At 39.0% G+C, this 18,328-nt stretch overlaps 1 protein-coding gene across 4 annotated transcripts in view; it reads right to left on the bottom strand.

The window, feature by feature from the left end:
• pard3aa (par-3 family cell polarity regulator alpha, a) overlaps positions 1-18,328 on the bottom strand; it is a 353,698-nt gene that overhangs the window by 277,119 nt on the left and 58,251 nt on the right. For all 4 annotated transcript variants that reach the window (XM_066717599.1, XM_066717607.1, XM_066717623.1 and 1 more), the window contains exon 2: positions 17,891-17,992. In XM_066717599.1, coding sequence (XP_066573696.1) covers positions 17,891-17,992 — 102 coding nt within the window. The remainder of the gene's footprint in view (positions 1-17,890; positions 17,993-18,328) is intronic.

The raw sequence follows: 18,328 nt of genomic DNA, 5'->3' as shown, positions 1-18,328 counted from the left end.
GCATGATTTATAAAATTAGGTCGTGATTTCATTACAGATTTGCACATAATCGGCCTCAGATAAGGCAGGGCAATCAAGTAGAAGATGATCTTCCTCCTAATGAATTATTATATGAACAATCCGAGCTGACCCCACTCTGTTGTCATATTGTGAGCTACAAAGGAACACTGCAAGAGTCAGAGTTTCTTTCTGCAAAGAACAAGTGACCTATGGTGCATGAGACGCACATGTCCATGAAGAAAGGGAGGTTTTGTTATTTTTCAGCTCCTTGCCGGCCCTTGCCTCTGGTCTAGGAGGAAGCCCAGCAGGGGGGTACTATCTGTCACGTCCACTCAGATCCACTTACAGACACTGACCCAAATTTGGCAGAGTCAAGGGTCTCTGCTTTCCAAGGAATGGCAGCTAATAGGGCAGTTTTGCAAAAACGGTTTGATGCATGATCCCAATCGAGCCCGACAGCTGTCAAGTAAGACAAATGTCCATCTCCAGCTACATTCATTATCTGCCACCTCATTCCAGGGCAAGATCTTAATGTCCCCGAAATGCTGCCGAAATACATCAGAAGCCGATTCGTTCCTGCAGTTTTGAATATTAGTCTGTCAAAAACTATTTCTAATGGGGGGAAAAAGCTTACAGCAAGGAAGTATACTCAGACCATTCACTACAAATAAGAATGTTTATAAGTGTCCCATCACATTTTAATACACGTCACATGATTTATGAACCCCCATTTCCTTTTGATAACCACCGTCAGCATTATTGACACTCATACATAATAAATACGTTTTCAGACTGGACTTTATTTTATGAGAAATAGGTTTCTAATATTCCCCACCCCTTTAAAAGCATCTCTTTCCGAAAGCTCTATTAAAAAAACAGCATTTAATACAATAATTTTACTGCATATTTTTAGCAGTAAAATCTGCTGTAGATTTTCTGGAAGTAACCGTACAAGTTTAAAGTGAGCAAAATAGTTATGGAAACGATAAATAACATTCAGTCATTTCAAATTATTGTACATTAAGTTGCTAGGCAGATTCCCTACTATGATGGGGGGAGGGGGGGTACAGGGAATGAAAGAAGCTCTTCTCTTTGGAAAATTGTTTTTTCAGTCCCCACAACCTGCTTCTCTCCTTTCTCTATCCATTAAGAGGGAGTCAGTGGACCGTCCACTTCGGTGCCTCTAGCTGCTAGAAAAGATTTGCTTGAGGGATCTTCAGCTTTCAACACCTGTCGGTTTGGAAGAAATCCCAAAGCCTTGCAGACTTGAACAACTTTAAAAGGGAGGCTCCAGACAGCTACTTACCTTTTGATATTAAGGCACTCTCTAATCAAATTGTGCTGCTGCTTAATAACCTTATTTACCAAAAAAATTAGTCTTTGAAAGATGAAAATTAAGATTAACTTCTCTGTAAGGTACATAGTTTACAAGTGTGTGTGCACAGTATAAAATAAAATAAACCATATTTCTGCTGGAGATCTCAAACCAGACAGACAGACACAGGCAAAGAAACACACCCTTTGTTGTACAATTAAGCCCGCCCGAAACCGTTCATTGAGAGCCTGACAAAAGGTGGACAAACCGAAAATCTCCCTCGTGTAACAATACCAGCTTTTGGAACTGGATGATAAACAGGACGCCAGCAAAGGCACCGAATTCACCGTCTTTATTTCAGTGCAGGCCTTTCGAAAAGCTGTCTGTTGTGTTTACCGCTCTTCAGAATTCGAATAACTCGATTTATGGTTGCCAAAGGTGCTTCTCCACACAGGTCCTATCAAAGGCTCTGAAATGTCTAATTTTCCTCAGTGCAAATCCACATTAGGCACATTTATCACTGTCTGAGAATAAGTGTCAATCCTCCAGGATTTTCTGTCAGGATAAACAGGTGCTCTTGGCTGATAGCAGGAAGACGGATGTCTCACTCCTGCATTAGCATTCCCCATCAGCAAACCAGGGATAATGTGATCATTTCAAGCAACGGTGCCAGGGGGCATTATTTATCATTAAATTATGAGGGCTATGCTTTAATCATATACAGAGTATAATGTGTACCAAACGCAATATTTCACACACAGCACTTCAGTATATAAGATACCCAAAACACAGCCAAATGGGACTGCGATTCCTGTAAACATTTCCTGTAATGTGCTGATAAATTATTTCTTGCTGGGCCATAAAGGAACAAGAAAAAGGGGAAAGCTTTTGACACACCAGGTTCAAGCTTTTCCACTGCAGTCTTGGTATCGATTAAAGCTTAGGTAAGAAAAGAAATAGGCCAGATTCTCTCAATTCGCCCCTCCAAGGACAGACAACATCCCGAGCAACCGAACCATTTCATACAGCGCCGGGGGACGGGGGAGTTTAGAGAAGGGAATCTAAATAAGGATGGCCGATATCTCGAGGGAGGCAGGGGCTTAACTCATCTTTCCATTGCAGGTTAAAGGCTTCTGGGACTGAGTGGAAGTCAGCCTGGAAGTGTGGATTCAGAAAAGAGAAGTTTGAAAAGTTTGTCTCAACGTGTGCCAGAGTTGTAAACTTTCAAAGAAAATTACCAAAACAGCAGGAACAAGAAAAGAAAACCGACAAAGGAAAAATAAAGTGCTTCGCAACTCCCACGTAGCTAACTTTCCCAAGCACAGCCGATTCAACAAAGCCCCTCACACTCTTGACACTGATTTTTTTCAAGCAATCAGCAGCGTTATGATACAGGCCCATGCTATCATTTTCTCCCTGCCCTCATATAACCCTTTCCCAAGTGGCTCTTAATGGGCTCAAAATACCACTTGCTGCTGACTCACTGCAAATTTGCTGGTAATACAAGGCGGACTGCTTCACAACAGGCCATTATAGTGATCTTTTGACACCAAGTCTATGATGATTCCCCCCCCACACCCACCAAAACCTGGAATCCAGTGTGCAGATGTCTGCAGAGAACAATATATATTTATTTTCCAATTCAGGCCTCAGTGTGAAACTTCTCCGTTTCCACATTAACACCACGGTCCCATTTCAAAAATGACAGCTGCAGTGTATTGTTATTAACATTTTCCTTCAAGGCTGCCTATGCTTAATGCTCAGGGGTCTCTAAACTGCTATTGAAGTGTCTGTGATAATTTGCAGTAGCAGAATGTGTATTGGGGTGACTGGCTAACAAAATATCCATTATAACAAAAAATAAAGCATTTACACTGAGGTCTTCAAAAGGTCTGGCAAAAAAGGTGCAAGTTAGAACTAATTTTATGATGTATTACATTTGATTTGTGCCTGTAACTTTTACAAATGAAGCACTGCAATTTTCTTTCATATATATTTGCAGGCGTGACACAGAAAACAGAGGATGTAAAAGCAAGGGGGAACATCTTGGGGAGGCCTTCATCCAGCAGTGGATCGATATAGGCTGATGCCTTTAAAAGACTTGCAATCACTAATAAATAAAATAAATACTAATTATAGGAATCAAATGTATGAACTTCTCTAGAAATAGATATTAGATGCCATAGACAATATTGCCTTTGGCGTCATCTAGTGGTTTGTATGAAGTCACTGCAGCCTCTAGCCACGCATCACAGACCAACAATAAAAGACTGGCACTTTAAGATTAGAAAATGACAATCCGATAATAGTACTAAGCAAAATTATTGTATCAAAGGCTAAGATTAAAAAAGGGTTTTAGTTCCACAATCAAATCCTATAAAGAGCTAGATCCTCAGCCACAGAAGAGCTGGGGATCCCTGCGTCTGTGATTTTAAATGAAAACCTCTGGAAACAAAGAACTATTGAACGTTCAAAGTGTTTCTGCTGTAGCTGATTCCAGAAACAACAACGACATGCATCAGGCATAATAATGGAAAAGCCAGAGTAATTATACAATGCATCTTGGCTGTTGCGTAAAACACGGCAAGACTAGTTAAAAACTATTTAAATAATTTACTGGTGCTTGGAAAAGACGAGTCTCAGCAAGTCTGTCAAAACATAAAATTAAACAACTCTCCTAAAATGACTGGGATGTGTTTATTTCGATCACTTGGTAGGACTATAAATTAGTTACACTTCTGTAAGTGCTGATCGCTGAATTTAAAGTACAGCAGACAGCTGCTGGAAAAGTCATCACATCAGCAGAATTACAACACTTTAACACCCCGATGGAAGCACATCCGCTTTGTGTTTCCATTAGTTTACTGTTTCCTAGCTTGCCATGATGAATTTCACTTTAAACCTCTAAAATGTATTCCTCATCTTTTCTATTAAGTTATATTGACCATGTACAGCTGCTTATAATATAGAATATAACTAAGTATTACAATATTCTACTACCAGATACATCACCGCCATACTTCCAAAACAAAATGGTTAAAAGGAATATATAGATGGTCAGTAACTATCATGTAAAACAGTGGAACTATTCCTGTACATGAGAAATATGCATACTAATATCCCAGTGAACTTATGTATCTGACACCAAATCACTGAAATCACAGTATGAAGTGCATGTATAATAACGAATTCTCTTGCCATATTGGATTTATTCCTAATTAAATCGCTTGTATTAAGCCCTGCACCCCCAAAGAAAAGAAGGCAAACTTTAATTATAAACTAGCTAGTGCATATATCTGCTTAGCGGAGTAAGAGCAGACTTGGTTTATTATTCAGCATGACAATTGGTGAGGAGACTTATTACAGTGAAGTTCTGCACAGGCAAGTCATGTTCAGCTGGATTGATGTCACCTGTCAGCCGGCTCCTTCAGAACCGTTGCAGATACTGTCACTGGGTATTAGAAGCTGAACAATCACGTCGGTGAATTGGGAGTGTTAGTGTGGGTACGTTTAAAGGGACTGTCAGTTCCTGCAGGCGTTTTTGTCCTAGAATTTCCTGTCGCTGCAATGTTTCAGGCCCAAGGCGCTCCGGGATTAACTGCTGAGGTAGCAAACTTTATTTTCATTATTTCAGCTTCTCAGAAACTTCCCTGGGACTCTCTAAGGATCTTATTTTCTATTCTCTAATTTGTATTTTGATGCAGAAATCAATCAATCATTCTAACCGGCCAATCAAAATGAGTTAAAAGGGGAGGTTTTGGGATGGGGGCTGTAGGCATCTCACTAAAGTCACTAGGCTATAATAACCAAGCTTTATGAAGAGCAGATCGTAGTTCCTTGGTGATAGTCACTGGATGGAAATGCTGACCAGTAAACTAATTGGAAACGAGTCCAGTAAATGTTGTCTACAACACGGTTCAGACCGAGGAAGAAAAGGAAAACCAGACTGAACATTAAAAAGTGTGCTTAACTAAAGTGCTTAAATGCCTACATATCAAGAGTGAAACAGAAGTAGATGGCTGCACAATCACAATGCAAGCAAGAGAAAATTAAATACTAATAGACAGTTCAGGGATCCAAAATAGTAGGTATACAATGTTTAGAACAGGCTTGCAAAACTAGAGGTCAATGTCAATCTAAAGAAAAATGTGGATACCAGTAAAAGGTTTTAATTGCACAATGTCATCAGAAAAGCACATAGCAGGAGACAGAATAATAACAGGGTACCTCAACATCCCTCACAGGGATGGGGAAAACCTGTTTTGGAAGTACAAAAGTTAAAATTAAAATGGTTAATGACTGCTTTTTAGCCCACAGGACTTTCTTGCCTTATCAAACTATCGAGACAGAATGAGAGCAGTGACAAGACCACTGGGGAATCTAACAACATGGAATCTTCCCAGCCCACAGTTTGGGTTAAAACGCTCAGAAAAACTGCTAATTAAGGAAGAATAGAATAGATGTGGATATCATGCTGTAGATAAGAGTGGCCTTTATAGTAAAATTGACCAATTAAGAATAAAACTAATATATAGCCTGAAGGTTAACAAAGACATAGATATATGGAAAAGATTAAACTGGATTCCCTCCAGAATATAAAAATATTAAACTGGGTGGGAGGGGGGACAAAGCTGACCAAAATGACTACATCAAGACCTACAATGGAAATTCAGAGCAGATGCATTAGGAACAAAAATGGGAGGCAATCATACAGAGAGTCACAAACTAATCAGCTATGTATTTAAATCAGATTAACTGATTAGGAACAAGATTATGCAAGTACTGTGGAGTAGTGGTTCATGTATTCATGACTGGAAGGTTGTGGGTTCAAATCCCGGGTGGTGTTGTACCCTTGAGCAAGGTACCTCACTTAGACTGCTCCAGCTGTATAAATGGGTATAAATGTAATTCGCCCTGGATAAGAACATCAGCTAAATTACAAAAATAAAAAAGTAAATCAAAATACAATATTTCAAAATATAACAATAACTTAACACTTGTTCGCTGACTAAGTTCCATTGAACGTGCTTCACGTGGGATGAGTTTCCATCGTTAACAAAAATCACTCATGAAGCAGTTTCTAGAAGTAATTTGTGTTATATAAATATACTGAAAAAAAATATAAATGTAACATGTGAAGTGTTGTTTCCATGTTTCATGAGCTGATAAAGATCACAGAAATCTTCCATTCACACAAAAAGCTTATTTCTCTCTCTGTGTTTATATCCCTGTTAGTGAGCATTTGCTTTGCCAAGTTAATCCATCCACCTGACAGGTGTGGCAAGAAGCTGAATAAATTGCATCATGATTACACAGGTGCACCTGTGGGGACAATAAAAGGCCGCTCTGAAATGTGCAGATGTCTCAAGTTTTGAGGGAGTGTGCGCTTGGCTGCCGACTGCAGGAATGGCCACCGGAGCTGTTGCCAGAGAACTGAACGTTAATTTCTCTACCATAAACCGACTGCAACATCATTTTAGAGAATTTGGCTGTATGTCCGACCGCAGACCACGTGCACCACGCCAGCCCAGGACTCCACATCCGGCTTCTTCACCTGCGGGATCGTCTGAGACCAGCCACCCGGACAGACAGCTGATGAAACTGTGGGTTTGCACAACCGGAGGATTTCTGCACACACTGTCAGAAAGCGTCTCAGGGCAGCTCCTCTGTGGCTCGTTGTCCTCACCAGGGTCTAGACCCGACTGCAGCTCTGGTGGACATTCCTGCAGTCAGCAGCCAATCACACGCTCCCTCAGAACTGGAGACTTGTAATCCATAGATTAGGGCCTCATGAATGTATTTCAATTGACTGATGTCCTTATATGAACTGCAACTCAGTAAAATCTTTGAAATTGTGGCATGTTGCGTTTATATTTTTATTGAGTGTATGATTTTATTTGACACAGAATGGTTTCCTTTCTATATTTAACTACAGACAGGGTGGCAACTGAGGACTTGCCACTAAAACGAACACCTGTTTCTCCCGAATACAAAAACAAACCACAAAAGGTGAAAGACACTAACAGGAATGTGCACTGCCTTAAAGAAATTCCACGCATACCTGTTCACTGATTCAAAAAACTGACAAAGGCTTATCAATCAAGCAACATGTAGGAATTTAGCGAGTTTGGGACAATATCCAGAGTAACTGAGCTAACCAAAACAGGTAAGTTATCGTGAATAAATAATTTGAAGATAACAGATCTGTAAGTCAATTTCCAGCCCTTCTCCCCTGAGGGTCCAGTATACCTACTAAATTGAGAGCATTTACCATGAAAGTATGAAAGTAAACTTGCACAACTGGGTCCTTGTAAAAGGGATAACTGGTTAGAAAGTAATGAGAGCACAATGACCGAAAGTCTAGTTTGCATTTCCTCTCATGAAGTTACTCATAGGATTGAGGGAGGGAAAATAATGACTTGCTGCACATTTCCTACTGCAACACAAGAGGGCAGGGTCACCCCACTGGATTGATGTGGAGCAGTTTGCTTGGATGCAGACTACCACATCCTCAAGTGTATATATGTGGGCTTCAAGTGGACTATGAACAGGGAATGGTTAGGATTTATTTTATTTATTTACTATTATAGTTTGTATGTTTTCTCTACAGTGCAGAATGCTAAAGGGGGGATGGGGGGATGAAAAAGACTAAATTATATAAAGCAAGAAGAGGTGGAACAAAAGCCAAAATGTAATTCCAAGAAACAGTGAGAAGAGAACCAAGTGCCAGTCTCACAATACATTATATTTTAAGACTAAATACCTTTCAAAGATAATCTTCCAAAATCTTTCATAGCCACATCAACCCCCAATTTCCCTTCCTAACCATAACGAAAGGCCAGACATTTCACTCCTTTGAAAGAAATGCGTTTTACTGCACCCAGTCAAACCCTCGACATTTTTCACCTGTACAAAGCCATTTTTACAGGCACCACGCAACTCACAATGGCCATTTTCTGAAACAAATTCTCATTTCTCCATTCAAGCAAAATTGATCAATTCTAATCCCACTTCACTGTACCATAGCAGAGGCTTTTCAAAATAATATGAATCGATTACTTTGGTAGATGTTAGGCGAGAGATGAAAATCTGATAGAAAATAATAAACTGAGCAGTTTGTTTGTTCGTTTCCTTAAAAGGTCACAAATATCCATCTGGACTGATAGCCTGTTTTTTGCAGCTTGCTGGCCTTTTCCCTGCCTGTGAAATACTAACAGAATTGGCACAATGCTTGAACAAACTGCTGAAATAGTTTCCTGATTATTTCATTAGGACCTCAGATGTTTCATTGGCTTTAATTTGCTGGGTGTAAAGAGACCTATAAAAATAGGCAGAATAAATATGAACTGAGCATTTTGGTTTATTTCAGTTACATAAGCAAAACAAGAATACCAGTTTGGTGAAAAAAAGTACTATGCATGTTTACTGTGGATTTGATTTACTCTAAGAAATTAGACAAACGTTTTATAGACAGACTATCACCTAGATTTACTATATCACACGTAAATATTAATTGGAACTCTTCCTTTTCCTTTGGTGAGAACGCAGATCATTAATGAGGTCATCTAACTTGTAAGACAGCTCCCAATTCGGCAACAAATCGCTGTATGGGATATTCAGACTAAATCCTTCCACAGAGCAACTATATCGTATACTTTGACACACATTATTTACATTACCGTGGTATTGTGAAATAACTTTACACGTACGTAACCAAAATACAAACACGGTCTCATGCCTCCTGTTCCCACAAATAACAGTGCTTTGTGCCTCTTTCGTGTTCCTATGGAAACCAAAGCCAACCAGGAATCCCGTCACAAAAACACTTTGCTGCTGAGTGAGAGAAAGCTGGCACTGTCTCCTATAAGGGCTCCTTTCATAGCAGTGTGGCTCTCGCAGGCTGCCAGAGCCAAACACTTAAGAGTTCGGCGGCGAAACACAAGATTCACTCAGTAATTATACGAACATATCTTCTGCGTCTCACATTCCAATTCTCACAATTTATTTGCCGCGTCAAAATCAAATCAGTTATAATAGGCACACAAAGGCTGGATTGATATGGCCCACTGAAAAGACACAGTGACAGACAGTTACTTAAATGACAAATTATCCTAATGCAGTTTGAGGACATCGAACCGGATTAAAATCAAGCTTCGTCTGTCTTCTAGGTGTAACAATGAATTACAGACCAAATAGTTGCCTTGTGCTACAGGTCTTTAGATAAACTCTTCTGGATTAGATTAATTGTATGAACTCTCGTATAAAACCCAATACAATTATACCACTGAGACTTTTTAATGTTCCTCCTGTCACCATCTCTGGGAGCAGCCAATTCCATAAAAAAGTATAGCACTCAGAGTGGAATAGCTACTTCAATTTACAAGACACGACTGTTAGGACAGCATACTGTTCCCATTAAATAAGGGAGTGGGTAAAAAATATGGAACAAATTAGGTCATCAGACATTCTGTTTGTGGATGATAGAGCTCTGTCAATAGAAAATTATAAAACACAAGAAGTCGTCAAACTTGAGGAACAGCTTCAAAGACCTCCAAAGGAATAGGTTCTTGGGAATAAACACACAAGCTTTTCAAAGAAGTTCCCACAGTTGTTTTGTGCAACATGGGACCTTCAGTGACTCGCATAACTAAACATGTATGTGTTGAGAGAAAGTCAACCAACTAGAACAGTGCTGGTTAATGTTTTGTTAGCATTTGTTTGTGTCTTGTTATTTTTTAGGGGGTTGTATTTTTTTTACCTGCTACATTAGGATAACTACTTTACTAGAGCACCCTTCTCTCTAGGAGAGAGAAGACACAGTAAAGAAAGATGCATTTAATTCACTCTCACTTGAGCCTGGTGTGTAACTTCATCAGGTAATGGAGAGAAACGATAAGTCAGTTGCTGCCAATACCTGAAGTGAATTATGATTAGAAAATAAAGCAGAAAAGCTGAAATGGAAATGCCTTATTTAAAATAAAATGATAAAACATGACGAAGAAAGCATCCCAGATGCTTTACTGACCTGCAGACTCTGGTTTTTAATCAGTTAGAGCATACAGCTTGAATTAATTTAAGTATACCACATAAGTGTGCATTATTTCCCCCACACACTTACTTCTGTTTCCTGGTACTAAAGACCAGGTGCCCCTAAAACCTTCAATCCGCTGCCGAAGAGAAGCAGCAGAAATGCTAAGAGGAATGTGCCGTGAAGGCTCTTTAATTTGAACAGGCTTGCACAGGGAGACCTTTACTACAGTTTACTCCATACACTGTATCATTTCAGCTCAATTCAAGATTGTACATTTCCATTCCTTCCTTCAGAAAGTCACAGGTGGCGTGCCTGATCAGCTTGCAATGCCCTTCAGTTTTACAAACAAATGCAGGTGGGCAAACCATGGAAAAAGCAATTAACTTTTTTTTTTCTTTAACTCCAGATGAAAACAAAACATCTGGCAAAACAGACTGAAAGCCATCACTGACAAAGGTGTCAAGTGTAAAGCTCATTAATAATATCAGAAGAGCTTGATACTGTTACAAATATACATGCCAATTAGTCTAATTTGTATTATTTGTATTTATCTTTACTGCAGAGGAGAGACATTTGATATCAGATACGGATTACTACTATTGCTGTAGAAACTTCTATTTCATGGAGGGGATCTTAATCCATGCATTAATAACCGCACATTTCATTGAACAGGCTAATCCTAAAATACTACTCTTCAATCAGATTTTCTGGGAGGTAAAAACGTTTCTTGGAACCGAATCGATATTCATACACCGGTTCTAGTAACCTGCAATTGGCAATGCGTCAGGAAGTCAGATTACTGCTGACTGTTACAGCCAAAAAATACACAGAGCATTAAACCACTTACACAAGGAAAACCAAAAACAGGCCATTTATTTGACTCTGGGCTTCTTAATCTGTAAAATAACTTTTACATCTCCAGTCCCCCATAAAAAGTCATCCATATACTACCAAAGTCTTTGATATGCAAGGAATGGATGCACAAAGTTTAAACTATAGTACGAGATTGACCTTCAATATGCAGAAGTCACAGGTCACCTAGGTCTGAACTACTTTTTTCACGCTATCAAAGAAGTGACAATCTTCATAGCTTTAATGTTCTCATGAGCTAATTTTGCAGCATGTACAACTGCTATAACTCTATTGTTTTTCCAGTGTGCTTTACTAAACTTAACCTTACAATTGACTTTTTCACAGTTGTCATAAAGGTCAACGAAGGTAAGGAGTGTAACACTGAATTTAAATGGCTTTATTTTCAATTGTCCCATTACAGAACACAGAGAATCACTGTCGTGCAATGGAGTTGGATTCTGGTTCCATCAAAGCTTTCTTTCTAGAAATTCACTGCACTGTATGTACAAAAGAAAGCCATATGGACAGACAGTGTGTGTAACTCGCAAGGTCAGTCTAGGCAGGGATTAACCATTAAAGCCCTGCATCTTTAGTTTCCTTTTCAGGTTTATTTAACCTGCTGCCCTTGAGTGTCGAACTGCAATTCACTGTGCTAGTTGAATCCTTGTTGGCATGTGGATCTAAATACGGCGTACCTTCCTTCATTTGTCAACCACTTTGACAAAATGATGACAGATGAATGCAACTGTATTGGTCTAGCTGGACTAAATGGATAAGTGATGCAGCTGTCTGGCTTGCTGTCACAGCACAAAGGTGTCATAACTCAGTAACTCTTCTCTACGGTATAGCGAAGGCCAATGATCCAAGAGCTTCCAATAGTAAGTTGATGTTGGTTTGGGGAATATTATTTAGTTTTTTGTCTCAAAGGAAAAGTCGTTATCTGACTACTTGCTTCAATTTCTAAATGTTTCTGACCTTGTCTCTTACCGTGCAGTACGCCACACTAATTTTAGCAGTGCCACAATCATTTTCCCACAATTTCTCATTTTACAGTGGTTCGATAACACCCCTACACAAACAAGAGATTGCAATAAGGAATATTTTGTAAAGTGGATGAAATACTTTAGTGTACAAAAAGTTCCTATATTTGTTCCACTTGTCAAAAGCAAAGCCCTTGTCTGCTGTGTGTTTAATGTTGTGTGTGCTGACAGGCTCAGAAAGGAATGCAGTCAAGGCCAAACCGAAAGCGGTGGACAACCACAGCATACCACCTGGAAAAACACTGGCAAGTACTGCTGTCGTCTTGACTGTGACTGGCTCTAACCTAAGAGAACCTGTGATTGTTGTCTTCACTGGAATTTGACATTTTTGGGTACAGTGCAAGTAATACTACATAAATATTTGTATACAGAAAGATAAATAATATCCTCATGAGTCATACAGCCAAGCAGTAAAAGATATTCCTGGAGCAACCATCGATTTTCCAGATTACATGTTTGACTACAGTATTAAAATATTAACATAATTCCATCAAAACGTAACAGATTACAAAATTACAATTTCTTCCAATTTGCCACCGGCTCAAAGCAATTGTCTTCATCTTCATAATTAATTTTCAAGAGACGTAAAATAAATAAATAAAAAGTTCAGAGATGTTGCGTTACTTCTCCTGCAGGCAGAAACTCTAATTGTATTTTTGGATGATGGTGTTGAGGTATTCTAATGAGACCTAAGGCAAGTCAAACTAATTTAGTAGCTGTCCAATGTGATATTTGAATTCCAAATGCACAGAGACATCAAACCTCCCTGCTTTTGCCTATTGTGTCGTACAGATTTTGATCGAAGTCTGAAGTTGTCCGTGGGTACTGTACATCTGGGGTTTACAGACTTTCTGGGATTGGGACTTTCTGGCTTTGTTTATAACCCTTTACAGAGATATTTATGAACAAAGTAACTTTGGTATAAATAACAAATTCACCAATCTGTCCAAGTATATTCATTTTGAGTTGTGGGATCTGCAGTCTTGTATGCTGCACAGTCTGTTATGGACAAAACAACAGGCCTTCAACAGGAGTGAGGTTTCCAAGAATATTTTCAATTACACGCCAGCTCTGGGGGAAGATGAAGTTTCCGTCACAGGCATATAGTTCATCAAACCCTCGATGCAGTCTGTCACTCGGCAGGACCGACACAGACGCACCACAGTGCTGTAATGTAATATAAATGATTCGGAATGGGAACTGCGGATCCGGCTGATATTGCTCCAAGTTATGAGCCTAGCAATTAGCTGCACTTACTCTCACGAATTTCCAGAACTTTCTCCCATCACCATCACCATCAGCCCATATTAATCCACTGCTGGAAGAAGGCCTGCCCAAGATGTTTCCACTTGCTTCGATCTACAGCGTCTCTTTTCCCTGTTACGCCAGCAAAGTTTATTATTTGATCCTCCTATTTTCTGTGTTTTTCTAAATCTCTTGGACAAAGCAAGCTATTGAGTGGATCCCATCTTTTATCTGTTCTTCTTGCAATGTGTCCAGCCCTTTGCCACTTTAACAAATACACTACCGGTCAAAAGTTTTAGAACACCTACATTTTTCGGTTTTTATTGAAATTTACGCAATTTAATGTCTCAATGTACTCTGAAATTAAAGCATAGAACAAAAACAATTGGAGATGATAAAATAAAATCAATCATGGAATCGTTTAACAAAATTTAACCCCTTAAGCTGACAAACCTCTCTGGTACCAGTAAAAGGGCACCAAATCCGTGTGCTTCTCTTTAATCCCATGTGTACTCTTCACTGTTGTGTTGTTTATCAAGTGTTTGGTATCCCATGAAAGGTTATTCACTGGACTTGAACTTCTTACATTTCAATAAAAACTGGACAAATGGGGGTGGTGTTCTAAAACTTTTGACCAGTAGTGTATTTTTAAATATATTGTCCACTGTAAGACTGTTAAAGCTGGTTTAAATCAGAACAGTGACTCTAGCATCAGATTATTTGTTTAACTGCATGTGTCTTATGAACCATCGAGTCACAAAACTGAATAAAAAGGTTAGAGTAACATTCAGGGTGGTTTTGTTTTGTATCTCACAGATAGTGGGAGGTCACAAATACATGCATCATTTATCATCTGTGTTATGAATACACTTTGTTTATTTTTCTTCACTTAAGTGATGCCTAAACTGAACAAAAAGCCTCATCAAAATTTCATACTGTGTGGATAATGAAAATAAACTGTTACATACAGCTCATTAACAGTAATCTCATGTATGCAAGACCAATTAAATTATCTAAAAACACAATTTAATTCAACTATTTAGTTTCCGAGTACAATGTAAGACATCTCCACTTATTATTTTAACACATTTTATGGCTTAACATGTATTAAACATATCCTTCACTCTCTGAAGACCAGTATTACAACTCCACCATTTTGTTTTGTGAAACACTGGGTTGATGAAGGCTTCTGTTGAGAAGATTTTGATGGCTCTCTGACACAAACTAGTGGGACAAATGTTCAAAAAGCAGGCTTTGTTCCAGCCCAGATTGGTGAAAGGATGGCACTCACTAAAATAACTGGACACCTGATGCGTCTGTCACCTGTAAAGCGGCCAGCATATAGCATGTTCTTTCCCCTTTGTGCCAAGCTAGACCTTGTTTTCTTCATATGGTAACCCCCCAATGAAGAGAGGGCTCCGGTCATGCCACATCCCCTCAATACATGCCAGGAATGTGCTTCACACATCTTGCTCTGGGCTCCTTGTGTGTATGGGTTGAATATGTTTTCAGGACTTAGGCTAACAGTATTACTGCAGCTGTTGTCCCCCAGCCTGCCAACTATGCCTCCATGACAGACTATAAATAAAGCCGAATCCAGCCAGCTCCCCTCCTGGTGCTGCTCTGGAGTGAGGGTGCTCTGTGAGCCTTCCTCTCTGAAAACCTGAACGATAACAGTGTTGTGTAACATCCGGCGGCCCCCACACTCTGTCTGGGGTTAGTGAATCGAACAGGGCCAGTTCACAGAGCTCAGAATACAGTCTCTCAATCTACCTAAAACCAGATGGCAACAAGGAACCCACCCCTTATTTCACTCTACAATATGCAAAATACATCTTCAGCAAACTAGTTTCCCTTTGATACAAGAATCATGCTGATAATACATTTAATTTAATTGTCTTGCAGGCACTGCACTGTAATTTGGTTTACAACCATCAGGTAATTTTTAAACATCAAAGTATAAATCACTGAATTTCCATTATGTCTGGGACAAATATTTTGAATAATATCTTAATTTAAGCTCAAGATTTAATGCAATACATACATTAGCAGCACCGATAATGAACTTTCTGATCTCCTTGCTGCTGTAATAATTATACTGCCTGGAGGGGAGGCAACCATTAGGCCTAGGCCCTAAGCCGTGGACCCCCAGAGATTCATTTTCTCCTACATGCCATCCATAGGAGTTTTTTGTTTCTCTCCTCTGTGCCTAAATGGTTTATTTACTTAAATGTTCACTCACTTTATTCTAGATCATGTAAAATGTTTACAGGTCTATATTTTATTTTATTGTATTTATGTTTCTTATTTTGCTGTACGTTTGTTGTATGTTTACCAGTCTGTAAAGCGCTCTGTGGCTACCCTGCGAAGGGCGCTATATAAATAAATTGATTGAATTGATACATGAAATATTGTATTTCAAAAACAAAAACTATTTGTTAGTCTTTCAGTTTTAATCCAAAGCAGGGATGAAGTAAATGTTAGGAAATAATACCTGAAAGAAAAACCTAACCTGAAAAAGTACGTGTGACATTCATTCGATTTATTATAGAACATAGTATTACTACTGAAGTCACAGCAAACTAAATAAATGTATAGGATAGTTTAGGCAAAGGTAAATAAGAGATTGCAATGTAGATAGTTATCGCAAATTCATAAAGCCTCCACACTCCCAAGATCCTCTGAACTGTAGTAAAGTGATCAAGATGGGGAACAAGGGCTGTACTTCTAATCTGTATGACCAGAAAAAAAAAAAAAGGAACGCCATGCTTGTTAGTCGAAAGGAAGAAGAGGTCAAACGCATTGACCTGTAACCCCTAGCCAAACCTCCCTCATAAAATAAAGTCCTCCCTCCCACGAGGCAATGTGTTTGTCAAAGCAACCTGTCTGAGCCAAGGGCATTTCTTTTGACATACATGAAGATCAAATTAATAAGACCCGTCACATTGTTTCCAGAACAATAAAGGAAGACTCCCTGCCATTCTTCTAAAAAAGGAATGCATTTTTCACAGTAGTCCAAAATGAATCAACAAAATGTGTGTGTGATCCTCCAAGGTCTGTATTCCCCTTTTAGTCAATAATATACAGTAAGCAGATGAGTCTGCAGGATATGCACGATAAATCAGTCAACCTTCCTAGCTTATTCCTTATTAAAGACAGTTCTACTAGTTAATAATCCCCAGAGTACAAAGACAAAATAAAAAAACATATGGACCAAGACACTGAGTCAATCTTTATAATACTGTGTGTCATCTACACTCTCATCCAAATAACTGTAATCTGGGTAATTATTTGCCATCTTCACAGCTCTGACATTTCCATCACTATTCTCATTACAGTCGATTGTGCAATACTCAAAAGGGATTTTATGATAGGGTAATTAAATAACAATAAAAGAGTAACTTATAACTTATATATTATAAAATATAATAAAAACTTCTGCACTTGCCTAATTAAGCAGGCAAGATTCATTTCAAGTTGAAACTTAATTCCAAAGAGGTGCAGAAAACATTTATATTTTCAAGCTGCAAGCAGGCCAATTATTCAATTATTAAAGTGAAGTCCTGTGACAGCTTGCATTTGTTCCCGTGTTCTCTGGAGTAGGTATAAGGTTACTTCCTATCACTTGTTTTTTGTCTCACAAAGTTAACAGCAAAATGCAAGGCCTTATTGAGGTTTAGAAGTGCGAAAAAGTGGGATTAGTGGGAAGATAGTTTTACTAATGTTGAAATCACCCATTTTCTAATATTAAACCAAATGAGGAAAGGGTCACGTTGTAAATTTGTACTTTCATCGATGATTAACATAACTGCCATACAACTGGTATTTATCACATCTGTAATAAAATCTAATTATGCTAAGGTTTCATCAGGGAATAAGTAACTGAAAAAAAGGATTCATAAAAAAAATTGTCCACATCCATCACCAGAATGGTCTTCATGCAGGATTTGTACAATATTGACTCACTCTCTCTCTTCGAGCATTTTGTTTCTTCAGCAGCTACTTTGGCACACAGAAACATATGGTAAAGGATTGCTGCAAGCGCGACTGCGACAGATTACTGAACACGAACTGTCAAAGACACCAATATGTTCTGTTACCAAAAGAGAGAAGCTAAACTAAATGTAGTCAATGGCAGGAATCTTAAACATAACAGCCTGACTTAAACATATGGTTTCCATAAAGAATTTATACGGCTCCTTCTGCATAGTCACCAAGGTATTTTCTGAGCACCCCGCCTGCCACATTTATCACTGTGAGTCACGGTCCAGTTAAAGATATCACAGCCAGTCATTTACAACAAGGCGTGTGCATTGCTTGAGAGGGAAATCCATTCGAGTGAGGAGCATTCCTAAGTGAATTCAGTTCACAAGAGAAATCTGCTTCAATATAAATAAGGTTACTCACCCGGTCCTTGTCATCAGCAACATCACACAAGACGTCGTCAAGGTCTAAGATGCCTCCATCGCCATGTTCCAAACGATGAACTTGTAGCCAATAGCTTGGATCCTGAAACAAACAAAATACATTTCACTAAGAAAGCCCATGTGATGATTTAATGATGGCAAACCTCTCAGTTGACTCCTTTCAATGCAATTAGAGCTCTTGGTGAAATCCAGCTTTGTAGCCCGTAGATAGTGGCTGAAATGGTTCACACTTCGCCTCAGTGTTGACCTGGGGTGATGCTCGCAAAGATAAACGAGCTCGGGAGAAAGTGCATGGTATCCAAGCAACAGAGTTTGGAGTACAACTTGGTCACTCTCAGTAATGGCTGCTGTGATTATACTGTTGATGTGGTATGTATGGGGCTCATTACCAACTTCTACTTTACTTAACTTTAACCCA

The sequence above is a fragment of the Amia ocellicauda genome, chromosome 2 (assembly GCF_036373705.1).
Source record: "Amia ocellicauda isolate fAmiCal2 chromosome 2, fAmiCal2.hap1, whole genome shotgun sequence".
In the NCBI taxonomy this organism is placed as follows: Eukaryota; Metazoa; Chordata; class Actinopteri; order Amiiformes; family Amiidae; genus Amia; species Amia ocellicauda.
The sequence above is the reverse complement of the archived record's forward strand: the minus strand, read 5'-3'. Positions and strand labels throughout refer to the sequence as shown.